The sequence below is a fragment of the Hypomesus nipponensis genome, chromosome 13 (assembly GCF_054491055.1).
Source record: "Hypomesus nipponensis isolate SF chromosome 13, ASM5449105v1, whole genome shotgun sequence".
Classification (NCBI taxonomy): Eukaryota; Metazoa; Chordata; class Actinopteri; order Osmeriformes; family Osmeridae; genus Hypomesus; species Hypomesus nipponensis.
Genome location: NC_140373.1, coordinates 18,924,879 through 18,951,730, shown reverse-complemented (window position 1 = coordinate 18,951,730; position 26,852 = coordinate 18,924,879). Strand labels below are relative to the sequence as shown.

The following is a 26,852-nucleotide window of genomic DNA, read 5'->3' as shown; positions in this document are numbered from 1 at the left end:
GATGTATTCAGAACTTCTATGATGCCAGATGTTAGCATCGGTGCTGCGCCTCTTCTGGAGAGGCTCACCTTGAATTCTTTAAACAAATCCGGATGACGATCTTTCAGTTGCTTAGCTGAATTGGAAGTATTACCTCCCTTGATCTGAAGAATACGGTAGCATCTTCTGCATAGTGGCTTCTGCAGATTAATTATAGCGCCACGGTCATCTGCCTCAAACGCAAAGTAGGCTATTTCCAAACACGACTTTTTGTGCCTTTGTTGTAAACAAGTCGAGGTGGGGCGATCGCTGCAGCTGCAGTTTCCATCTTGGTTTTCTGACTGTAAACGTCAACTGGAACACTCCTGAATACTGCCCCCATCAGTTCCAGAAGAGGCGCAGCACCGATGCTAACATCTGGCATCGGCGCTCACGGAGCTTACGGTGCTTCAAATAAATGGGCATCGTCGGTGTTTTGTTATTTTAGCATCAAAAGGTATTGTTAGTATCGGTTCTCGTGACATCCCTAGTACACCAGTGGCTAGAAGTTGCAATAGGTGTAAAACAAGCCCTGGGTATCTGCTTAGGGTTGGGTACCAAAACCCGGTTCCACTATGGAACCGGTTCCTACGCAACTGGTAGGAATCGGACCAGATTAGAACGCAAATTTCGGTTCCTAATTTCGCTTCCACTTAATGTGTCGACTGAAATATTTTGCCTCTGTCTCTCCAAAACGGACGTTAAAGTATCACGCTTTCTCTGTAGTCTGCCTTTAGCTAGCTACCGTAAATGTCGGCGACTTTTAAAATGTCACATTTTTGCACTGGGCTCACCAAAACGGACGTAAAAGCATAAACCATTCACTGCACGTGATTGCTAGTAAACTTATTACACTTGCTCTGCTAGTCTGTCGTTAGCAAGCTAGCTTTTAGTGCATTTAAAATGCCTAACCTAAAAAAAAACTGATACTAACCTAAGACAACACCTATACAAACCTAAGACAAACCTACCTGTGTGTACAGGCCTCTTCGACACCATCTGAGAGTTTTCTCCTGTGCAGGACATGTCATAAGTTTAGAGAGTTGTCGTAAGGCAAATATGGTAATTTTTCTGCCTAAGAACTGCAAAAGTTTGAAGCTGGTTTAGTTAGCATACCAACTCAACATTTATTTTATTGTTATTTGTTAATAGGGTAACTGTTATTTATTGTTAAATTATTGTAGTTGTGTGTTAGGTGACTAAGGTTTACTTATTATATATTTAAGTAAGCTACTTTAAAAGTTCAATTTAAATATTTTGTAATGATAAAAAAAAGCCTTTTATGTCATTTTTTTGTTTTTCAAGAATCTGAATCATTTAGGAATCGGAATTGTTTTAAAAGTATTGGAATCGTAAAAATCCAAACAATACCCAACCCTGATCCTGCTCCGACTTTGAGAAAATTTAAGCTCAGATGGGCTGATCTGGAATTTTCCCCTTATGTCGTCATAAGGGGAAAAGTTACCTCCCTTTTCTCTGCTTTGCCTGCCCAGAGAATTTGACCCGCCAATGACAAAATTAGCTACGACTGTGCAAGTGCGATATTGTTTTTTCCTCGAGAGACATCATGGCTTGCAAATGACAAAAGCATGGCAGTTAGCCCTGCTGAGCATTCGACAAAAGTTAGAAACAAAATAATACAAATGCATAGATTTGGGTACAACATGTAGTTAATATTAGGGTATCCTAGTGAACACAGTTGGATCAGTAATCGGGAATGCATCACAGGGTTTCCCGCAGAAAATGTTTTAGTTAAGGTGAAGAGAGCAGAGAAGGGACGGCTTGGAATGAAACGGAGCTAACAGCAGTGTTTCCTGTAGGAATTGTTTTTGCAGTGGGGGCAGGTCTGTCCAAAACCCCTTGATCTGTCACATCAGAATTTTGATTTAGGGCACGAAAGTCTTGAAATTTGAGTGAGAATGTCGCTCGGTAGACCGCATAGTCGAGCGGCAGCCATGTCTTCATGTCATGTCACAAAGTTCATAATTTTACAGTTTCACAGTCCAATCTACACAAAAAAAGTCGAGCAGGGAAGCTGTGTGAGCAAAGGCAGCAACCGCTATCAAATCAACAGACGCGCAATTTACTGTAGCAACAGGGAAAGAATACAAACAACAAAAATCACCAGTTAGCTTAATTTAAATTAGCAAGAACTATAGACTAATACAACAACAGGTTTAAATGAACTGACAACAACATAAGTTATACGATTTACGCTACAGTTCTCAAGGACGCACACACGCAATCTCAACTGCGGTGTGAAGCACGTGTCCGTGCTATTGTCCGTCATGCACTCTAACAATCACTGCTGATAGACGGCCAAAAATGTTGTACAGCCCTATTTCTGATACCCTGGCGGCAGAAATTCAACACACAGGAAACACTGAACAGGACAGAGTAACACAGCATAATTTTTTTTTTTTAAGGACAACGTAGTTAAGGCGGCAGGCGTGTGTTGCTTGGGCGGCTGCCTCAACTGGAAAGTGCTGCGGGAAACCCTGCATCACATTTCCCAGGCACCACCAAGAAAAGACTTCCTCAAAATTCCATTGTCAAACAAGAAGGACTTTACATTTTATTCACTTGCAGATGCTTTTATTAAAAGCGACATACAATTACATATGGAAAGTACAGCAGGTGATCAGGGATCATAGAGTGCAGGGGTTCCCGGTCCCCGGGCCTCCCTACCCTGCTTGTTTTAGATGTTTCCTTGTTCCAACACACCTGATTCAAATGAATGGTCGTTAGCAGGTTTCTGCAAAACTAGATAACGACCCAATCATTGGAATCAGGTGTTTTGGAGCAGGGAAACATCTAAAACATGCAGGACAGGGAGCCAAAAAAAACACTAACTAAAAATGTGTTCTTGTTTACCTAAGCTTCCAGTTAATTTGTAGGCGCGTGATGTGATTGCATTTGCATCACGGTCCAGCTGTATGTAGGCTGTGTTTGTCTGTACAAATTACTATACCATCCACCCCTCCTAATCAAGTAGTGAATCGGCAGATTTGGTCTTGAGTACCCTTATATATTATGTTTCATAAGTAGTTGTCAACTTTTAAGCTTGCCTTCTGTGTGTTCGGCTTACGTTTTTGTAATATGTTTGTTTAAGCCTACATCCACAGAGTAAATAGAATGAATAGGCTAATCTTGGGCATTGTATTGTATTGTACACAAGATTATATTTTGTTTGTTTGACCTGGTAAACAGGTCAGGCTGTTTTTGGAAGATGCGATTTGCTCCAACAACTTAATACATACAGTGTCAATGCTATGTAGTCAGTGCAAAAATACTGTGTGATAAAACACGCATATCTAGGATCGAGTGCAAATATTGTTCGCTTTTTCTTTTCTTCACCGCGGACTGATATGATTTTTGGGGGACATTTCATCTCTGGTAGAAAGAATGAAACAAATTACAGGGAAAAGCTATAAGACAACCTGCATCAGTCCGACACATATTTGAAGCATTGTGAAGTATATAAATATGGTATATAAATTACGGCCCATATACCTGAACAGCCTGGAGCAAATCTGCCAAAAGGAATAGGCCAAAATCCCTCTGTGACACTGGTACAAAGCTGTTAAAGCAAAAAGTTGGCTCTGCCTAATGTAAATGTGAATAATGTGTAAAGATTGAAAATGTATGCAAGTGTAGGGGGTTGAATATTGGCAAAAAATAAAATAAAAATTACCCTATGGTTTAAAGCATAGGCTTCAACCCTGGTCCTCAGGGACCCCCTGTCCTGCGCGTTTTAGATGTATCCCTGCTCCAACACACCTGATTCAAATCAATGGGTCATTACCTAGTTATGCAGAAGCCTGTTAACGACCATTCATTTGAATCAGGTGTGTTGTAGCAGGGAAACATCTAAAACATGTAGGGCAGGGCGTCCATGAGGACCAGGGTTGAAGACCTCTGGTTTAAAGGAAGACGGGAAACTGAACAGTGTATTAGCATGAACCATATTATATGAATATCAATGGAAATATAGCAATGAAGGGGCCAAGCAGCATTCAATATGGAAATTCAATAGCTAAAGAAGCAAAGCAAAACTTTTCATAAAATCATTCATGTCTTTTTGAGACAAAATGTGCTGGCTAGATATAGCAGCGTTATATCTACAAAACACAATAAATCTGACTCTTCTTGAGTATAAATGTTCTGAGAATGAAACATATCTTTACCATTATGATTATACTGCTAGACAGCTACTGTGGCATACCTGGCTTCGCTAAATAGATAATCTGGTTTCAAGACTTGCTTGATGACTGTGGCTGGATTCGATCCCACGACTTTGCGTTTCAAAGGAGCCCGTCTTCAGAGTAAGCTTTTCTCGCTGCAGGGAAATGCTGTGTCGGTTACTTTATTTTAAAAAAGGAAGCCGTTTCACCCGTGGCGCACTTTGTCAGATTAGACAAAAGTATAAACAGCTGTAATTCAGTCATATTTTGACATATCAAGGTGATTGTGGTAGAAAGATGATTAGATGACTTGCTCGTGATGACATTATCAAAGTTTTGTCTCCATACGGTAAACTGTTGCAGAGACAAGGCCTCACGTCCACTTTGGCGTGCTCCTTGTCAAAATCGTTGGCGAGTTACTCGTGAACAGTTTGACTTATCGATACAATTTTGATAACTTTTTGTGGGTATGGTCTGAAGATGATCTGTTACAATTATCAATAATAAATACATACTAACAATAATAATAATAAAATAATAATAATAAAACTATCAAAAACAATGGGTGCCACATCAGCTTTGCTGCTGCTTGGCCCTAATTACAGTTCTTTGACTCTATGGGTTAAATCAGAGCAAGAATAGTCAAAGTAAGGTTAAATTAAATAAACATTTAATAACATTGCAAACAAATTTTAAAAATTGCAAGGCAAACATTTTACAAAATTAAGGTTAACTATTACCTACACTACCATGATTATTGTAAACCAGAGATAGAAAGCAAGATGGGAGGAAGGAGTACAAGGACAAGCCAGAGCTGAGGAGAACATCTCAGGAGATCAAGAATCCACAGAACAATGCTTCACCTTTATACACAAGGACAACTAATCAGACCACTTGACCCTTATCAACACATGACTAGCAAGGCTACAGTAAGTAACACAATAGGATGTGAGAGCCATCAAGTAGAAAGTCCGTCCGGAACTCCAGACTTTAGCAAATGAGAGGTGGGGGCAGGCTGACACCCGCCCTTACAGGCAAGCAAGATATATACATACTAATGAGTTTGTGTTTGTCTTACAGTGCATCCAAAAAGTATTCACAGCACTTTACTTTTTCCACATTGTAACTGCCGTATTCCAAACTGGATTACATTTATTTTTTCCTCACAATTCTACACACAATACCCCATAATGATAACAATGATTTTTTGACATTTTTGCAAATCTAAAAGAAGAAACAAACAACAATGTACATAACTATTCACAGCCTTTGCCATGACACTCAAATTTTAACTGCACCCTGGTGCAGATGCACCCTGTTTCCACTGATCATCCTTGAGATGTTTCTAAAACTTGATTGGAGTCCACCTGTGATAAATTCAGTTGATTGGACATTATTTGGAAAGGCACACACCAGTCTATATAAGGCCCCGCAGTTGACAGTGCATGTCAGAGCACAAACCAAGCCATGAAATCAAAGGAATTGTTTGTAGACCACCGAGACAAGATAATATCGATGCACAGATCTGGGGAAGGGTACAGAAACATTTCTGCAGCATTGAAGGTCCTAATGAGCACAATGGCCTCCATCATCCTAAAATGGAAGAAGTTTAGAACCACCAGGACTCTTCCTAGAGTTTCTGCCCGGCCAACGATTGGGGGAGAAAGGCCTTAGTCAGGGAGGTGACCAAGAACCTGATGGTCACTCTGACTGAGCTCCTGAGTTGCTGTGAAGAGAGGAGAACCTTCCAGAAGGATAACCATCTCTGCAGCACTCCACCAATCAGGCCTGTATTGTACAGTGGCCAAACGGAAGCCACTCCTCAGTAAAAGGCACATGACAGCCCGTCTGGAGTTTGCCAAAAGGCACCCAAAGGACTCTCAGACCATGAGAAACAAAATTCTCTGGTCTGATGAAACAAAGATTTAACAATTTGGCCTGAATGCCAAGCATCGTGTCTGGAAACCAGGAACCGCTCATCACATGGCCAATACCATCCCTACAGTGAAGCATGGTGGTGGCAGCATCTCGCTGTGGGTATTCTTTTCAGCGGCATGAACTGGCAACCAGTCAGGATTGAGGGGAAGATGAATCCAGCAATATACAGATACATCCTTGATTAAAACCTGCTCCAGAGTGCTCTGGACGTCAGACTGGTGTAAAGGGTCATCTTCCAACAAGACAACGACACTATGCACACAGCCTAGATAACAAAGCAGTGGCATCGGGACAACTCTGTGAATGTCCTTGAGTGGCATAGTCAGAGCCCAGAAGTGAACCCAATTAAACATCCCTGGAGAGATCTGAAAATGTCTGTGTACCGACTCTACCCATCCAACCTGATGGGAGCTTGGGAGGTCCTGCAAAGAAGAATGGGAGAAAATGCCCAATAATACGTGTGCCAAGCTTGTAGCATCATACTCAAAAAGACTTGAGGCTGTAATTGCTGCTAAAGGTGCTTGAACAAAGTATTGAACAAAGGCTGTGAATTCTGATTTACATTTAGTTATTTAGCAGATGCTTTTATCCAGAGCAACTTACAGTAAGTACAGGGACATTCCCCAGAAGCAAGTAGGGTGAAGTGCCTTGCCCAAAGACACAACGTCATTTAGCACGGTCGGACATTGAACCAGCAACCTTCTGATTAATAGCCCGATTCTCTAACCGCTCACCCTTATGTAGATGTTATATTTTCGTTCTTAATTCTTGCAAATCTACTACAAATATAGAAAACCTTTTTTGAATCCATTTTGGAATAAGGCATGAGCATAACAAAATGTGTGAAAAGCGCTGTGAATACTTTCCCGATGCACCATAGATATAAAAAGTTTGCAAAATAATAATAGGATGTTTCTGACAGTAATTATTTGTTCACATTAATTTATTGCAGGACCTTTTGGAAATGAGTCGTGTCGAATTTTCTGCCCTGCCTAACTGGAAACAGAAGAACCTGAAGAAGAGCAAGGGTCTGTTCTAAAAGTTAGTTAAGACAACCTTTTTATATTTAGTACTTTTTGTATTAAGTCATGTTTTTTCATTTTAAAGAGCAATAATATGATTAAGCATTAAAGCTAACTGGTTCTTTTATTAAAAGTGTATATTCAAAGATGGACATTTTGTAGATTTTCTTTTTTAAACATAAATGCATAATAGCCTATTCAGTATGGGTAGTTTTACTTGTATTGGTCAGATATAGCTCAAACTATGTAACCACTGAATTCTAAATGTGTATTATACAGCTTGTATTATATGATGAATTTGATCAAATAAAAGGAAGTCTTTCTTAAGGACATTTCAAAAACTGACTTTGTGGTGTGTTTTGTGAAAAGCCTCAGAAGTAAGGAAATAACTTCACAGTAGGTTTGTTTGATATTTTCTTCAAAATTGTTTACATCCCAGGTTGTAACACTATTAGAGAGTTTACCTGGCTAAGCACTACTGTCAGAGACTGTCAAATTGATCTATCTGCATAATTTTATTTACATTTATGCATTCAGCAGACGCTTTTATCCAAAGCGACTTCCAAGAGAGAGCTTTACAAAAGAGCATAGTTCACTGATCATAACAACGAGGTAGTCCCAAACACTGCAAGCAGCCAAAACATGAAGCATACATTGTGAAAAACTAAACAAGTGCCAAAGGGAAGACCTGTATGAGCATGCAGTTATACAAGTTACAAATTTAAACAACGTGAACCTCAAAAAGTGCAAGACTGTACCTGTAGAAGAACAATCAACCGTAAAATATTTCACAGCGAGTATAAGAGTTAACTTCGCTATAACTAACCTACAAGAGTAACAAGTCTCTCAATAAGAGTCATTGTGATCCTGGAGGAAACTAACATCAGGTCCAGCCAAGCATTCCTAAGTGCCGTTGTACTCCTGGAACAAGTGCGTCTTGAGCCTTTTCTTGAAGGTGGGGAGACAGTGTCCCTGATGGAGGTGGGGAGCTGGTTCCACCATTGGGGGGCCAAGCAGGAGAAGAGCTTGTGTTGGGATCGGGCAGTCTTGAGCGGTGGGACCACCAGGTGGTTGTCTGAAGAAGACTGTAGGTGGTGGGTGGGGTGTTAGGCTGCAGGAGAGACTTGATGTAGTCGGGTGCAGTCCCGTTCACTGCCCGGAAGGTCAGTACCAGGGTCTTGAATCTGATACGGGCTGTGATGGGTAGCCAGTGGAGAGAGATGAGGAGCGGGGTAACGTGGGAGCGTCTGGGTAGATTGTAGACGAGGCGGGCCGCTACGTTCTGAATCCTCTGAAAAGGGCGGGTTGCACATCCTGGGAGACCAGCGAGCAGCGAGTTGCAGTAGTCCAACTTGGGAGAGGACAAGTGCTTGGACTAGCAGCTGGGTGGAGTGCTCGGACAGGTATCTCCTGATCTTCCGGATGTTGTAGAGGGTGAATCGACAGGACCGGGAGACTGCAGCAATGTGGGCCGTAAGTGAGAGCTCGTCATCTATGGTAACCCCAAAGATGCCAGCACTGTGCAGCATATTCCTGCTGAAATCGGCGGACAATCTCAAACAGGGATCGGGGGATTACTTTTCACAAGTAAGATTTAACATGACCATACCAGTGGCGTAAGTATAGGGTGTGCAGCTGCACTAGGACCCGTGGCGAAAGGGGGGCTGTCCTCGATCTCATCGTAAAAGTGAGACAACCTGACCAGACCCCTTGAGGCAACTTGACCAGGCCCCTTACTCCGCTGTAAAATAAAAAGTCATCTGACATGATCCAGTCCCATCAATTCGCAAACATTTCTCAATTATGGTGTCAGTTATTCATAATTATGAGTTATCACCTGCCCAATAAACAATTTAAAAACAGCCAGTCTTAACAACAGCAAATAATTCATTTTCCCTCATTTGCCTTTTGCTGAATGAAACAAATCTCGTTTTTATCAAGTAATATTGCCCTCGAAAAATAGCAAGGATGTCTGGGTTATATTGTTGTCAAAGATTCCCGCCCACCCACACATGATTGTTCCCATCCAGTTGTTGGAATACCACAGACAGTTGTTGTTGGGATACTACAGTTGTGTTGCATTAGCGTTTTGAAGCGAATTAGGCTACCCCATGCCATGCCCTTTAAACATAAAAGTGGCTCCAGAAAGCGACAGGAACAAAAAGAGCAAGATGTAAGGGTGGCAAAGCTGTCTATCCTCATTTGGATTTATGGCGAAGCGTGTTGAAGAGGACGCTACGTCTGACCCCCAGCCCGGCAACAGCAATGAGTGTGAAACTCAGCCAGCAGGGTAGGCTAATAATTACTTATTACACGGCTGTTCTTAATTCTGTAGAATGCCCCATTCACTTGAATGTTCACGTTCTGCAGTCAATTATTTTTGGATAACAGACCGTTGCTATGAATAACTGACCGCTGTCAAGGGAAGTGGACTTTTTGCCTCAGATTCACGTCTTTCATAGCACTCCACAAGTAGTCCAGTAACTTTTCAACCCCAGCGTTCTCCGTTGCTTAGCGACGTCAACTGATTTGAAGCCTATAGAATGTTCAACGTCTATGAAGTTCAAAGTCTTTGGCGAACTATTTCTCTGCTGATCAACACTGGTAACAAATAAACTGTAAAAAGACACACTGTGTTAAGTTATTTTTGTTGGCAAGTAGCCGTGTAATAAGTGGGATAATGTATATAATGTAAGGGATAACCTGGCTGAGCCCATTCAGGGCGAAACAAAACCCCTTCGCTTCGCGTCGGGGTGCTGTTCGCCCTGTCGGGGCTTATTTTCCCCGATAATGACCGGCGTTCTATACATTATCCCTTACATAACGTTTGTCTGGTGTATGCAGTTGACATGGCTTTTAAACGTCATAAAAATGCACATATAGGCCTAGGCTATACCAGGCAGCAGCCAGGTTAGATATTGTAAACTATGTGCAGGATGTAGTCGGAAAATAGCTAAAGCTAGATAGACTAAAAGTAAACTAGCATATCTAACGAACATAAAATCAAATATTCACCATTGAAGTGACGTTTTTTTTAGACTAGTACCCAGATAGCACACATGACAGTCGGATAAGCATCGGCAAATGATCAGATTTCTTCTCATCTCTGTGCTCTATTTCAAACGTCGCCGATACGTCGGCTCATCACTGACTGTTCCATTATGCTCATTCCGTGTTGTAGGCCTATTGCAAGCATATCTAGAGCCAGAGACTCGCGAGTCAGAGGCGTTCACTTTTTAAACCGTCATTTATCTTCACATAGAAGGAGCAGTAGTTGTTAGGTAAGTAAATGAAAGTAGAAAAATATCAAAAGGTTTTGCTATAAGTAGGGCCTATGCCTACAACAATGTGTAAAGTTATTGTAATGAGCTAGCTTCATTGGTGTTTTCATTAAACCATATTGTAGCAACCCTTAATTGTACATCATAAGTAGCCTAAATTTCCCTGCGCATCGCTAAACTCAACACTCAATAATTTCGCCTGACGATAGGTCGGTAAGGGGCCCGTTGGTGAGATCTGCACTCGGGCCGCCAAGTCATTGTTACGCCGCTGGACCATACTATTGGTTGTATTTTGTGAAAAGAATAACCATGTCAACCATGTATCAAAGCTACATGAATGACGTTTGCAGCAAAGCAAACCGCGTGAAAATCAGTTCGGTATGATTAATTAAATGTGATGACAGCTCATTACCCCAGCCAAACAGATTACACTGAGTGGAGCAGTTGCCCGTTCCAAGATGGTGGCTCAGCAGCAGTAGGCAGTAGCGGTCGATGCGGTGTCTACTCTTTATTATGTCTATGGGTGGGGGTCTGGCCTCACTGCGCCACTGAGTACTTTTCATAGAAATGAATGGGGACGCCATCTTGGAAGACAAAAGTAGCTGTGTCTACTCTAATGTATTTGTGTATTGGCCATTGCGCCCAAAATAAACAATAAATAAATAAATATACAAGTCTATGGCTTCGGCCCAGCACCTAAAGATGTTGAGCATGAAGCAAATTTATCCCAAGACAGAATTTGTGTATATATAGGCTACACAACACCTTATTGTGTATTTTCTTAACACAGTCATGCTTAAAATGAGTAGTTATTGTTTAGAAAAATATACTACATGAAAAACAAAAATGGTGAAAATACTTTTTGCCCTCTATTGACCAGCTGCCACTGTAACTGTCCCAACTCACCCACATGTGGTTGACCCAGTCTAGAAAACTACACAAAAAGCATGTATGAAAAGGGTGTCTGCAAACCATCAAGCTCACACTTGAATTGAGTAAAATAAATTATGAATGGCACAAAGAATCACTGTGCAGTGTGAAAAGTATGTATAAAACAATTACTTCACTGCATACATCAAAGTAGATAGACAATTTTAATATATTTTAGCATAATATACTGTATGTGCACCATTTGATGTTGAAGACTGTATATTTGAGTTGATTAACAGAACTTCAAAGTAAGCAATTGCACATTTTCCACTTTTTTATGTTAAATTCTGCATAGTACCCAAGATAAAACGCAGATTTCTGGAATTATAGATAGGGCACAGTGTCTGCGATGACGTCGGTGACACAGATTTCTGGAATTATAGATAGTGCAGTGCCCATGATGCAGCTGGTGATGACATTCCTTCTCAGTGGTTTACCTATATTTCTCAGATCACAAAACCTCCACATCTAGTCAAATTGCCAATGCTGTGGTAGCCTACATTCATGCAAATTATTATGTAGCCTTCATTTGTCTGCTGTCTCCTACGTTATAAATAGCCTATGTTATGTTGATAAAAATATACTATACTAGTTCTCTGTTAAATTGTCTTACCAGCCCAAACATCTAAACATTTAGTTAATAACAAAAGTAATTACATGCACAATGGTTGAGCCAGCTGTCATAAGTGTAGGCCTAATTCACCATACAGCGCATGTACATTTGCAATATTCAGGCAGTTTTGACATCCGTAAACACATTAATTCATGTAACAATTCACTGATCTATATATCTGAAGGGATATCCACTTAATATTGTTGTTCTGTTCTCTGGCCTGCTCCTTTGAAAGCAGCTGATTATCGGTTGTAGCCTAAACACGAATTTGCTTCTAAATAACGAAACTGAATTTCTGTAGCGTTAGACATTTCTGCAGCAATCTATCGTTTTCAGTCACCAATGTGGTTAGTTAGTACCTACTAGTAGTTAATATTCACGGGAGAAAAGAGTACAGACTACCATCCCTCTTTGGTCTAGGAATTCACACTGACCGTTTTATTTTGTGCGTGCTCTCAACAGCATCCTAGTACACGCAGGCACACACGTTCCAATATGATATCACTGCATGGACAATTTAACATGGCTTTGCTATATTATCAAATATGCTCAACACTCCCACTCAAAGACATGTGTATAGCTTTCTATAGTGGTAGATAAAAAACAAAAATACATAACTCCAAAATAAAACATTTGGCATACTGGCAGTGTTCCAAAGAAAAATTTACATCCGACAGTTCACATTACTCTCCGAACAAATACCCCTTGAAACTCTCAAACTTTGCTTTTGTCATTGGCTTCGTAAGTACATCAGCTACCATGTTTGTAGTAGGACAGTATTCGATAGAGATTTACCCTTCCGCGTGTGCAGACCGTACAAAGTGATAGCCCAGCTAACGCATGACGTTGCGGCAACGTTGCCAGTAGGTGCTCAGTTGGTAACCCGCGACGTTACCTTCTGGCAACGTCGTGGCAACGTTGTGGCAACGTTATAAAGGGAATGTTGCCAGTTGGTCCCATGGACAACGTTGCTACGACGTTGTATCTTGGTCGGCTGGTTACGTTATTTTTAGACCTGTGGGCAACGTTGCCGCGACGTCGTCCCTTGGTCGGCTGGTAACGTCATGTTTAGGTCCGTGGGCAACGTTGCCGCGACGTCGTACCTTGGTCGGCTGGTTACGTTATTTTTAGGTCCGTGGGCAACGTTGCCGCGACGTCGTACCTTGGTCGGCTGGTAACGTCATTTCTAGGTCCGTGGGCAACGTTGCCGCGACGTCGTACCTTGGTCGGCTGGTAACGTCATTTTTAGGTCCGTGGGCAACGTTGCCGCGACGTTGTACCTTAGTCGGCTGGTTACGTTATTTTTTGGTCCCATGGACAACGTTGCGGCAACGTTGTACCTTGGTCGGCTGGTAACGTCATTTTTAGGTCCGTGGGCAACGTTGCCGCGACATTGTACCTTGGTCGGTTGGATACATTCATTTTGGTACCATGGGTTAAGTTGCCGTTAAGTCGCTCTTTGGTCGCAGGACAACGGATCTCAAGTGCAGTGGTTTATCATGGAGAGATCACACTGGATTGCTCTCAGTTCTGACACTTTTGTAATTTAGCCATAGTCTACATGAATTTCAATCACACAATATTAAATGTTGCACCCAGCACGTATAAATGTAGACAATGTATGTAATTCATGTGCAGCTCAGCCCCAGCATGGTCATATGCAGGAACATACCTTTAATAAATAAAAGACTGAATTTTGAATATAATTCTTATATTCTTAGCCTTAGGCCTATATTAAAATATAAGTATTTCATCCTTTACATGTACAAAAGCAATCAATGTGTGATGTGTAACATGATTAAGCAAACATTCTTTGTCCAGCACACCAAAGCTGTATGACACACAATGCAAATCTGAGCTGCAATAATTTTGTAATACAAAATTGTTAAATGTGGCCAAAAGGCAAGCGATTCTCAAGTTGTATTTCCAAAGACATGAGTCATCACAGAATATTACAATTCTTCCTTAGCAAACCTAGGTTTGCTCAGTCTGCCCCTGAGCAACGACTTTGCGCATGCCCATTTCAACGCATCTCTGAAACTGGGATTTCAGAGAAGAGTTTGCAACTGAACGCATGGATTTCAACTGGAAATTAGCTACTTCAAAGGTGAGTTTCTTTACAGAAATAGATTTAAATATATAAAGATATTTTCTGAAATCGGATGGAGGATGCTATTACGTATAGGTATGAAATTTGGGCTATTAAGCCTGGTTATCTGTTTCAGTTTAACATTGTTTACGTTAGGCTTTCGCTAGCTACTAGCAAGTAGTAAAGCTATTATAATGTACTGTAGAGTTATGCTAAACCCTCCAGAAAGTTAAATACTGAAAATACATACAAAGTTTAGCGTCTCACAAATCACCCACAAAAGAATCAGTAAAAATAAATGTTCAGAACTAGAAAAAACCTTGTCCCAAAATAGTTTATTTAGCCCTGGAAGATTGTGGAGATAGCGCGTGGCTGATCACGTTTTGATCAGTCGGCACAGCAATGGCGTCTATAAAAGTATCATGATTCATGTCACTAATTCTTCCAATTTGTACATGCCATCTGTTTTTGGATACGTTTATTCATTTTAACCTTAAGATGCGTGAGTTTTTCCGACGCTTCCACGAGTGAGTTTTTTTCCAATACGGCAGCTAGGTAGCTTTTATTAGCTTCCGTATAGCAACCTAGCATAATACTCGTAGCAATGCTCCTACCTGCTAGTGTTACTTGTTAGCATACTAATTGTAAATTTTGAAGCCATACTATAGCGTTTGTCACATTGTTTGTCTATCGGAAAATAGTCGTTTGTAATGTTCAGAATCACACATGTGCGACGCTACGCAGTGTGGGGCCCTGCTTTCGAACGATCACGCATGTGCGATGCTGATCCTTTTATATCAAAATGCTAATACTATGTACTTAAACTACATTCCACTTTCATTTCTGTACAGAGTATCCTACCATCGCCACACGGCCTAGCACTGTGTCCCTGGGAAATTATGGTAAAGTAATGAATGACCGTTTTTAACAGTGACAATAATTGTATGAACCATGGCAACCCTAAAGGCTATGTTTTGAAGCAAAAGCATGACTTAAAACTTTTGCATCACCTGACTCCTAGGTGTCAACTCTGGTCAGGTAGAGGAGAACCCATATGGGGTCCAGGAAAACAGCTGGCAGCCAGGCAAGTGCAAATATAAGACACTCAAAGCTTCTCAATAGCATTGCCAACTCATTGTAAGGCATACTTAAGTTGTTCTGATCGTGGCAGGGGGATACATATTTGTCAAAACAACAAATGTTGTCTTACAAATGCTTTGTATACAGCCATTCAAGGTAACATGTGTTATTTACATCAATGTTACAGCTAATCTAGAAGAACCACAGTGTATGCCAATCATGTTAACTCTTGTAAACTTGTTTTACTTGTCTTTACTGACAGACACATTACAGGTTATGTTCCAGAAGATGGAGACATTGGAGGAGAACCAGCGAGAGGCTCTCCTATTCAGGCGACGACAGGGCAAACATGCTGAAGAGGTGCCAGTGATGACCTACAGGTGGCCCAAACACAGGCTGAACTCCAAGACCTTGAGGAGCGCCTTAAGGTGCTGGAGTTCCGAAAGTGAGTGGTAGGTGTTTTGAGATGCCATGAACTATGGCTTACACGCAGTGTTCAACGTTCAAATTGGTGCTAACAATAAGTTCATGACTTCTAATTGCAGATGCTGTGATGAAGTGGAAGACGGGACTAGGAGAGAAGGCTGTGGAGCTCCTCACAGCGTAGACACTCAAACACGCCCCGGCAGCCCATTCAAAACAAGCCAGGTGAATGAATGATGATGGCAGCTTCCCAATCCAACCTTTCACATGGCTATGTGACCAAAAACTAGAATCCCATAATATTTTTTTGATGATGTATATTATTCTAGATGTGATTAATTTATGACTTGTATAGCCCCTTTCATACGTGCAATTATGTTGATAGGACACTAACTTATTTTGTGCTTCATTGTCAGGGCCAACAGACAGGACCTGTAGCGGGGACTGGCAGAAGATGTTCATTCACTGTTTCATTCACTGTATTCACTGGCACTTTGTTTGAAATAAAATGACTGAATGTTACATGGAAATGCTGCCTTGTTTATGATTAGCTTGAGTTAGGCAACACACCACACAAACATAGTCCTCCTGAAGTTGGCTATGTAGCCTATTATGACTGGCAACGTCACAAGATGACGTTGCGGCAACCTACTGGCGCCCCACAGATGCACGGTCCCGCAACGTCGCCAAAGACGTTGCGGCAACGTATGTTTGGTCAACGAGTGACGTTGCGGCAACGTAAGGGGAACGTAACTGTGTTAGCTGGGAGGGTGATTTCAGGTGTAGGCTGTGAATCGAAAGGCCAGAGACGCGCTTGGTGTTTGTCCCTGGCTTGGGAACCACAAGTCACCTTTGGTTAGATTCTCAGGGAGATAATTGACTCGTTAATATCTGACTCCAATTTTTGACAATGTGCACAAGTGCGTTACCTGTAACCTTGAGCGCTAAACAGTTAATGACATGAAACTCTGACGTAGGTAAAAATCGTCTGCTTGATCAGAGCACCGACCCTAAAGTATGCGTGTTCACTAAACAGTCGTTTATCTCTACTATAATATGGATTTTAACCATAGTAGACCTAGTAGGATATGTAATCGATCACTCAGAGGCCCCGGTAAATTCCTTCGGAGCGTGGAGATCCACTGTAAGTGACTCAGAGGCCTTAAGTTAAAACCTACTCCAAAAGTCTATGTTTATAATCAGTTAGCCGCATCAACCAGACTAGATCAAAGTTTTCACCGCCGTAGCTTGATAGATACGTTTCAAGGAGAACAAGTAACTTTAAAATGCACACATTAATAGTTTATTATCTAAATAGCAAGATAATCAATACAATGATAATGAAATATCATCAAGTACAAAACATACCTTCAGAGCAATGGTTAACAAAGGTATTCACAATGAGGACTAGGCGCCTAACGCACCGGAGCTGTATCGTAAACAGAACTCCAAGTGATTGGTAAAAACTTCTTCCTATATACACCCAAACATGACTAAAATGGGGACACCGGTCACATGACTGAAAAGTTGTCTAACGCATACAAATTCAAATTGGATCATTAATCAAGACTGCAGTAGACCAAGTGGTGCCCTTGCAAGACAAAGGAATATGTTAAACATATGTTGGTCTGCTGCAGGCACAAACTCTGTAAACCCTGTACATGTACATGTTACAGTGTTAAAATTATTACTAGAATATAACACACAAAATAAGAAACAAAAGCATATCAAACATGACATTTAAAGCTGTTTAGAACCTTATTTTCAAGAACACAACTTTTAATGATAATTTCAGAGTCTTCCTCTGTCCACCTTCCTCTTCAACTGTTGAGACCACCTCTCCAGAGGTGTGTCATCAAGGTGTGATTGTCATTTTAGCATTCATGCAAATCAACAACTGTCCCAGATGAGTGTCTGGGTGACCAGTGACAAAGGGGCTGCCAAAACAGCCCTACACAGGTAATATGGGACACATTTTGGTAGAGGCTCCAGTAAACTTACAAAATAATTGTTAACTCACCCCAGTGGTGTTTCTGTAAATTGTTTTAGGACTTAGGAACATTTTCATGTTGGAATGAAATGGGAATACACAATATTTTAGAAGCTAAACACTTTCAAACATATGAGCCCCTCTCTCACTCAGGCAGCATTTTCAGGTAATGTGGGACAGCTTGTTTGGTAAAGTCATCTGTCAGCCTATTCTGCTAATATAATAATAATATGTTTATATAAAACAATGCTAGGTGTAATGGTGTGGCAAGATTCATTTAGTTGTGAGGTTTGACTTATACAATAGGTAACTGATGTAAACCTTAGGGATCTGCAGTATATGTGCTAGCTAGCTAGTCCCGCTGCGTTAGCATTTTATTGGACTAGCATTGGCGGTCACGCTTACAAGTCTGAAAGCGCTGGTTCAATGACAGTGTAAGTTGTTATTTAGTTGGTAACTTAAGTGCAGTATGATGCATTGGTATTAAACATTTGAGAACTGTCGAATTAAATTACTTTTTTAGCATAAACAAAGCATTACTAGATGTCCCACATTACCTGACATGATCAGGTAATGTGAGACAGTCACATAAAAGTTTTTTCTTCTTCTAACAAAGCATTATTTTACACATTTTAGTGTGTGTTTCAATCAGTGGTTAAATCCCTTCAATATGCTGCAATAGTACTCACTGTAACTTCATTTAAATTCGTTTGCCAGCCTTATCATTAAGAAATATAATGTCATATGCCGCCGAACTTTGGATGCATTTTTTCTGTATAGACCTCTTGTCAAGCCAGATCATGCATAGTCTGATGATGTCAGACAAATAAAAACCACTGCATAGTGATTAGAAGTGTTGTATTTACAAGTCAAGATCAGCTCTGGTGATTGGATGTCGGTTTTGCACATATTAAATCATCAAAATGCATAACTGTCCCACTTTACCTGATGTCCCACATTACCTGAACTCACCCTACTTTATATCTATGTGTTTGTTTCTCTGCCTGCATACTGGGTTCTTAGATAAAGCTACCGGCCCCTGGTTGTCCTCATATATCTTGACTGGTACATGCTAGTTACTACTATCAATTCCTCTAAGTAGTTATACAAGGTACATACTCTCTTCAGTAGTGGCTGCTAGTGCCTCATACTCAGCTTCCCAGGTGGATAATGCCACCGTTGGCTGTTACCTACTCTTCCACAATATAACTGGACCATTCTTAGTTAACCCTTGTGCTGCCTTTTCTTTTAGCCCCGCAATGTGGGGGGTCTGAGACAGCCCAACAGTTAAAAGAAAATGCTTCACTTTTTTGTTTGTTTTTGTATATGGTAAAGTTGTCGCAAACGACGGTGGGTCACAATGACTGATGGGTCAGAATGACCCGAAGATAACAATAAGGGTTAAGCTGAAACAGTATCCACTTGTGCTCATCCTATCATCCCTATGGGCTGCCCAATCAGCATCACTATACCCCTCCAGCTGTAGTAGGCTTTCCTCACATTTCTGGTAGTGTAGTTTTTGATCTATAGTACCCTTTAATTACCTCAGTATGTGTTTTGCTGTAGCCCAATGTTGTTGCTTTGGTTCTGCTAGATATTGAGATAGTTTACTAACAACACAGCTCAGGTCAGGTGCCTGTACTACAAATCAAGATCAACCTGCTCTGGATTACTTTCAGTTACCCGGCTACGCGAAGCCTAACAATCGCAATCACGATAAGCGGTACTACGACGGCGGTTATCAATTCTCTAACTCAACCCAAATCTTTCCAATCTAGAGACGTGCGAGTTCGCAGAAAGGGGCGGTGTTTGCACCGTATGTCTAATCGCAAACATAGACAAAACAAGAGCCGCATATTTCACGCAGGAGGCGCAGACAATAATCTTACAAATCTTACTTCACTCCTGCCGAGGAGCTGGCCCTCCAGCTATCAGGGTCACCACATGATGGAAGGAGTTGAAGGGGGCATTTCTTCAGACCCTGGTGTCAGCAGGTTGGAAGTCCAGGCATGTGGATGTTTCAAGTAATCTATGTGACCATGTTCATTCAACAATTATTTATGAATATTGTGGGAGTGAAATGTATTACTGTTCTCTGCAGTGACAGGAAATACGGTGGTGTTGCTGCAACCACCCAATGTCGTCCCACTGTGCCATGCAGAGGTAACTGTGAAACTAATAGTCATACGCCAGTATGTATGCCATATGTGGTTGCTGAATATTGATCAAATATACCATTTACTTTCTCAAGTGGAGGTCCTAGATGATCAGGAAACTGTGTCTGCCTGTTTATTTTGGTTTCAACATAAGACAGAAGTCCTTAAAGTGCTCATTTCAAATATGACTCAATTGATTAAATTGCTATGGTGTTAAACTCAGCAGGAAGAGGAACTTCTTCCTCCCCCTGAGCCTAGGGCCTCCACTTCAAGGCCAACACAAAGACATAAGGTATAAGCAATGAACCTTAAAACACAGTAGTCATATGGACTCCTTCAGCTTTCTCCAAGTGTGCCTTGCAAAAGGATAATGTTCTTCATTGGTTTCAGGTTGGAGCAGACAATGTGAGGGCCCTGTATAAAAGAATGCTGGAGCTCAACTATAAGAGGCTTTTAATTAAAAAAAACAAGGCTGGAGACAGAAAAACTGGAATATGAGAAGAGATAGTACATGACTGAATGAATGACACTAAACTTAGTTACTCTGACATATTTTCTGTGTTCCTAGGGAAGGGAGAACACATGAGGATGTATTTGTTCAACTTTTTTTTCTACGATTTTGTATTTTTTTACCTTTTTGTGGCTTTTTTGTTGTGCCTTTTGAATCTTTTGTGGGGGTTTTCAACACTTCTCTCTTTCAATGTCCTATTTATTATTTTTGAAAAATGCTATAAAAGTGAATGAAACATCAAAATTCAATGAAAGTAGTGAAATTATCATTTATGCATCATTTGTAAAGAGCTTTGTACAGATACCCATTATTCTTTTTGGTTTGAAAGGTTTTGGTTGAAAGAAATCCCAATTTCTGATATGGAAATGATTAGAAAATGGGTCAAAGCAACCCAAGGACAAAAGGGTTAAGGGGAGACACCCCAGTGAATAGGGATAACATATCAACATGAAACCTCCCCAGTTGATAACTAATAGTAGGTCAAATATTGTTTTCATTACTAGTTTCCTGTAAATGTATGTTTAAATGAGCAAATGATTAAATTGTAAAATATGATATCATTTGCATACATTTCCAGAACAGAAATAAGAACATTGAGTGAAAAACCTTGTTTCATGTTGTCAACATATTAGAGTCCAAGGTTTTAGAAAGGGCACTTTGGATATCTAATTTTCATCACTCCATTAATCAGAATATGGTGGCAACAGCCATTAAAGAAAATATGTTGCAAATTGCGCGGCAGACCGTGTTCTTGTTCAGGTTCTCCGCATCACCCTCACTACAAAAGTACCCATAGCGAAATAACGAAACGCTATGCATACACAGTCTGTGGGACTGTTGAGTGCACAGCTTCAATGTGTCGCATTGGCAACATACGGCTCAAGAAGCTGGCAATATACGTAATTCCCTCGGCTAAGAATCTATATCTTTCAGAAAGATACTCATGAGGGAAGGCAAAAGGGTTTTGCCGGTCTCTAAATGTTCTGGCTCTTCTGAGCGCACCTCTCACTATCCACGCCCCAAGCTCCACAGGATCTTCAATGAACAGTGACGACGTTATCGTCAAGAATGAGTAGTGGGCAGGGTTTTTATACCGGTTGTTCTCTGATCTCCAACTTAACCTGCTCCCTACCAGGTTAGCCGTTCAGCATGTGTTACCATGGCGATCTACCCCGTTAACAAGTGATCCACCGTCGTAGTACAGAAAACCCTGGGTTGAACCTGAAGTTACCTCGCTTATGCCAAATCCTGATTCGTAGTACAGGCCCCAGGTCTGGTACATGTCATAATGTATATCAAGCTACCTACTATCTCTCTATATCCTGTTGCATCAATAACTTCACCCTCACTGTCAAAGTTTAACTTTTGCTCACATGGGGTGGATCTCGGTTTGCCTTCGGACATTCAAAATGTTGCTAATATCTTCTCTACGTGCCTCTTTTGAGTCATTTTGATCTCTCCCTCACTCTGTCTGAAATCGATACCCAGGAAGTGTTTAAGTGGACCCATATCTTTCATATTAAACCTTCTCTTCAACATTTCATCACTGAGTAAGGTGTTGTCACTCCCTGCTATGATTAAGTCATCTACCCATACTAACAGAATCACTTTCTCGTTCTCAGATTGTTTGCTGTAGACACAATGATCAGCATCATTTTGCACAAACCCATTCTCTGTAAGGTCATCATGCAGTAACATGTTCCAGTTACGCCCAGACTGTTTTAAACCATACAATGACTTGTTGAGTTTACACACTAAGTGTCAAAAAACTTTTTGACTTGATCTCAAAACCTTCCGGTTTTCACATCCATTTGGTGTAGGGTAAGATTCTCCTGTACAGCCACCTGCATTGATGCTTGTACGAAGGTCATGTTAGCTTTCAGTGAAAAGGTCTCTTTATAATCAATCCCTTCCACTTGACTATACCCCTTTGCAACACATCTGGCTTTACAAGTCTCAGATCCATCTGGGCTCTCTTTCACTGCATATACCCAGCGACCTCCCACTGTTTGCCTCTTGGCAGTGGGGTCAGAGTGAAAGTCTCATTCTCTCGTTCATCTCCTCTTTCATTGTGTCAGCCCACATTTTTGACTTCTTAGAATCCATTGCCTCTTCAAGTGTTCTAGGTACATCATAAGTCACTCTGTAAAAATAATCAACATTTTCACTTTCGTCATTACACTCAGCTTTACACTGGTTCTCTTTTAAGGACTCTGGGACCTTTCTCTGTCTCGTAGGGTATCTCTTTTCTCTGAGTACTATCTGTCTGGCTCGGACCTGCCTCAGCAGTCTTCTCAACATTGGACTCTTTACTCTCCTTAGGCTGTCTCGGTTTACTCTCTTCGGTGGTGTATCTCCATTACTCTCAATGTTTTCCCCCATGTCACAATCTGTCTGAGTCTGGCTATCTGTACTACTTTTAGTGATAAATTTCACCAGCCTATGTTTTAGGTCTCGGGATAATACACGTTATATGCTGGACTATATTTGTGATAGCCTTCAAGGATCCAATTTTTGCATCTAGAATCCAGCTCTTTCTTATCCTGCTAATATACGTTAGCCTGGCTCTGCCCTCCTACGTACTTCCGCTCAATTTTGATTTTGCTTCTTTACTATATCTGGCCATTCGGTACGTAAGTCAGATTTTGCAGGTTGATTTTCAACCGGCCAATCAGCGAACAAAGAGAGTGACTGAGTAGTTTGTGTTGTAGTTCCGTAATGGCGGCGGAGAAATATGCGAGCGAAGCCATTCAGTCCGTTGTGGCAACGCTGCCGAATATCCAACAGCTAAAGCCGGAGCAAGGACAAGTTTTGCTGAGTTTTGTTGGTGGCTATGATGTTGTGGCCCTCCTCCCCACGGGGTTCAGGAACAGTTTGATTTTTCAGCTACGGCAACTATCTCTGTTACAGTAGTGGTGAAGGAATTGGCTAAGGCAAACGCCAGCGATGGGGCAGATTGCAATGGCGATCTGCCCAGAGTGGCTCTGGGCAGATCCAATAGTTTTAAACTTCAACAGAGTACCTGCCTACAAGGAAGTCAACGCTTGTCAATGGAGCGAGGCCAGACTCTCTGTACAAATGAAATGTACGAGAGTCTGGTAAGGACCAGGCTAGATATACGTAGCATTCAGAGCCAAATATCTTCATGTTAGATAGGTTAGGTGTTTTTCCTTTGAAAACACGGTAAGGTGTCTGTTCTAGCCGCTTACTGTAGCACCTGTTGCGGATTTGAGCTGCTGTCTGTACAGCATATGTCAATAATTGCTTTGGGAGGTTACTCTCCAATAGCATGCATCGAGACATCTCAAATAAGGTTCTCCAACCTCTTTCGGCAGTTCAATTCTGATGAGGTGAGTAGGGTGCACTTTTCTCATGCGTTATCAAGTTACTCTTAAGTAAAGACTGAAACTCCTGCCCGGTAAACTCTGTGCTGTTATCAGACCTTATGCACTTTATCGTTCCATATGGAGCTACATCTGCTATGAATTTTTCGGTAGCTTTTGTCGTGTCACTCTTTGCTTTAATAAAGTATGGAAAAATCATCCCACTGTAATCATCAGTAAATGCTATTGCATTTCTGTATCCATCTTTATCTGTCAGTTCTATAGGACCGCAAAGGTGGCTGAGCGTCAGGTGGCTGAGCGGTTAGGGAATCGGGACTGGTAATCTGAAGGTTGCCAGATCAATTCCCGGCTGTTCCAAAATGTTGTGTCCTTGGGCAAGACACTTCACCCTACTTGCCTCAGGGGGAATGTCCCTGTACTTACTGTAAGTCGCTCTGGATAAGAGCATCTGCTCAAGATGTGCTTTAAGTGCAGACTTTCAGCTTTAATTTCAGGGTATTTACATCCAAATCAGGTGAACGGTGTAGGAATTACAACACATTTTATATGTGGCCCCCCCTTTTTAAGGGACCAAAAGTAATTGGACAATTGGCTGCTCAGCTGTTCCATGGCCAGGTGTATGTTATTCCCTCATAAAGGGAGTTTGTTTCATTGTTGGATTTGTATACCCCGGGAAGGTACACCAGGTAAGCATTGAAATGACATGTGGAAATGGCAATGTGGCAATCTCCCTCCGACTGGCTCCCTCCGACAAACAATAGTCTTCCCTCCATGTTGGTCATGTCAATAAGAATATTTCTATAGGCTGTAAAAGATATCCTTTGCTCATGTTGACAACGGCAGTTCAGTCAAGACACATATTAGATTTCAGCAGTAATTGATAACCAAAAACATGAAAATAGGTTTGACTTTGGCACAGTGGATGTATCTAGGAGAAGCACAACATACATACACTATAGACAGCAAATAAAGAAATAATCCCACCTGATGGATAGTAACATACAGAAAACACGGGGAGATGAGGATGGTGGAGGGCAGCAGCACAATAATACAACAACCGGGAGTGAGTGTAGGAGTATCCGTGCGGCCTTATAATGTCGCCGTATCGAACGTGGGCCAATGGGTGAGGTGTAGAGTGCCATGCCTGAACTTGGCTTCACTTATATGCTGCTTCAGAATGGGATGTGGGTAAGACCTCAAAGAAGGTTTTATCAAAATTAGGTTACCACTCCCCAATTGAAAAAAGTAAAGAGTAAAAGTAAAAGAGAGTAAAAGTAAAAGAGAGTGGGATGGGTGTGGGGGGGGGTGGGGTGGGATCATAGTGTTTGCTGCATGTTACAATTGAATTCAAGTCAATGTCAGTGGTATGAAACATGATTTGAATACTTTTACACAATATTAATATACTATTATTGTAGGTTTTTATTTGTAGTGTTGTTGACCTTTTAGTTGTTTATGATGATTTGGCAACATTTACTGTTTATTTCCCTGCTTAAACCACCCAGAATTACTACCGGGTCTAATTTGATCCTCAACACCACAGGTGTAACTTTTTTTTTATAGGTATAAAAAAGAGAACTGATCAAATTGTGTTTGATTGTATCCAGTAGACCAGGCATTATTTTGATCAAAACAATTTTAAGGTGTTTTTCATGCATCTAAACTTCAAAATGGGTCAAATTTGACCCAAACACAATAGGAGGATTAAGGAGAGCCTGTCCACTCCCTATTATGCCCCATTGTACCGAATTTTGTTGCAGTTCCACCAGAGTTCCACTGGGAGTGATCACGGTCGAGTGCAAAATGAATGGGAGTCTATGGAGCTAAACGGCTAAATGTGTCTCTTTCGCCTGATTGTTGTTGATAAATCTCAGATTTGATTGTAGTTTTTGCATGTTCAACATAGATTAAAGTTGAATGAACGAGTACTAATGTCCTTTCGATTTCTTACAGGGTAAGTCGCTGTTGCCCATAACACGCTAGCATTCTGCTAACGAATGCTGATTGGTTAGTAAAGGACTGACGACGACCAGAGATCCCGCTTGATGGCATCCGAAGCAGAACCAGAATGTCAGAGCATTAGCAACATTAGCAACAACATTAGCAAGCCAAAACTCTTTCTAGCATGTGTATTAGTGTTACGCTCGATACCGTGCTCACGAAGTGGTATCGACCTTTTGAAACAATTTGTACCGACACAAACGTGTCGAGCGTGGCTTCAAATGGGCAAAAACCAGTTGTTCGGACGTCACACGAGCAGCTGAGACAAACAGCGTTTTATTTAAACGCTTAAAAAGACACCAGAAATCACTAATATTCGTATGTTATAGAGTGGAGACATAGGCCTATTTACGGACGCTGTATAATACATTAATCGACATTAATTCGAAACATTCGACTGCTCGATACAGTCGCCATGCCATAATTCGACCAGCAGATGTCCCTTGGGAGAAGATGTATCGAACGTTTCGAAAAAGCGATACTTTTTCGACACAATTGTGTCAAATAGCTCGTTGCTTCGGAATGCTTTGTTTCCCCCATCACTAATGTGTATAGACAGGGAGAGCCTAACCTGTCAGCTGTGTTGTCGATGACTTGAGAGATAAGTGGAAGTAACCAGAGCTTGCCGTCAAGCAGTAGCTCTGGTCGTACGATGTGTATGACGTCAATGACATTTTCAAAGGCTTTTTAGAACGGAAAGGCGACTTTTAAAAAATCTAACACCCAGCTGTGTGTATTTTTTTGCCTCCCCTTTCGAATTCAGAATTCAAATTACTAGACAAAACATTATATCCACTCGACCGTTAGCGCCCTCATATGAAACTTGAGTGGAACTGCAACCAGTTCAGAACCCAGAAGTTTCCTGAGAGTGGTAGTTCTCCCTTTATTAGACATTCTTTAGTTTTATTTTGTGCATGCTCACAACAGCATCCTTGTGCACGCAGGTACAAACGTTCCAATATGACATCACTGCGTAGACTATTTAACATGGCTTTGCAATATTATCAAATATGCTCAAACCAGTCCCCGGTTGAGACAACATTTTCAACTCCCTGCAGACCAGAGGACCAATCAGAGTGAAGGGGCTGTGACGTGTAGAGAGCAGGCCAAGCTGCAGCAACTTTTTTTCATTCTTTCTCATTCTTTTTCATTATTTAAGGTTGAAATGCTTATCCTAAAGAGGACACCTGCAAGATATGAACTTTGCAGAGTGCCAGGTTCTTTTTCTGATTGTGGGAAACTAAATTCATTCTAATTTGTTCACACACACAC

At 41.2% G+C, this 26,852-nt stretch overlaps 1 protein-coding gene, 1 long non-coding RNA gene and 1 pseudogene across 6 annotated transcripts in view; all 3 read left to right on the top strand.

Annotated features, from left to right (window-relative positions):
• svild (supervillin d) overlaps positions 1–7,503 on the top strand; it is a 93,370-nt gene extending 85,867 nt beyond the window's left edge. The window contains exon 30 of the mRNA XM_084670814.1: positions 7,093–7,503. Within this exon, the coding sequence (XP_084526940.1) occupies positions 7,093–7,179 (87 nt within the window). The 3' untranslated portion in view covers positions 7,180–7,503. The remainder of the gene's footprint in view (positions 1–7,092) is intronic.
• Positions 5,138–7,503, top strand: LOC146260547 (uncharacterized; annotated as a pseudogene).
• A 5,683-nt stretch (positions 7,504–13,186) lies between these two features.
• Positions 13,187–16,108, top strand: LOC146260545 (uncharacterized). Of its 5 annotated transcripts, none has more exons than XR_014729433.1 (6): positions 13,187–14,093; positions 14,927–14,977; positions 15,097–15,159; positions 15,418–15,607; positions 15,701–15,803; positions 15,995–16,108. It is a non-coding gene; the product is annotated as an uncharacterized LOC146260545 (long non-coding RNA). The 5 variants fall into 5 exon arrangements; XR_014729430.1 differs by having other exon boundaries at positions 13,201–14,093; positions 15,429–15,600; XR_014729432.1 differs by lacking the exon at positions 13,187–14,093 and having other exon boundaries at positions 14,150–14,977.
• The last annotated feature ends 10,744 nt before the right edge of the window (positions 16,109–26,852 follow it).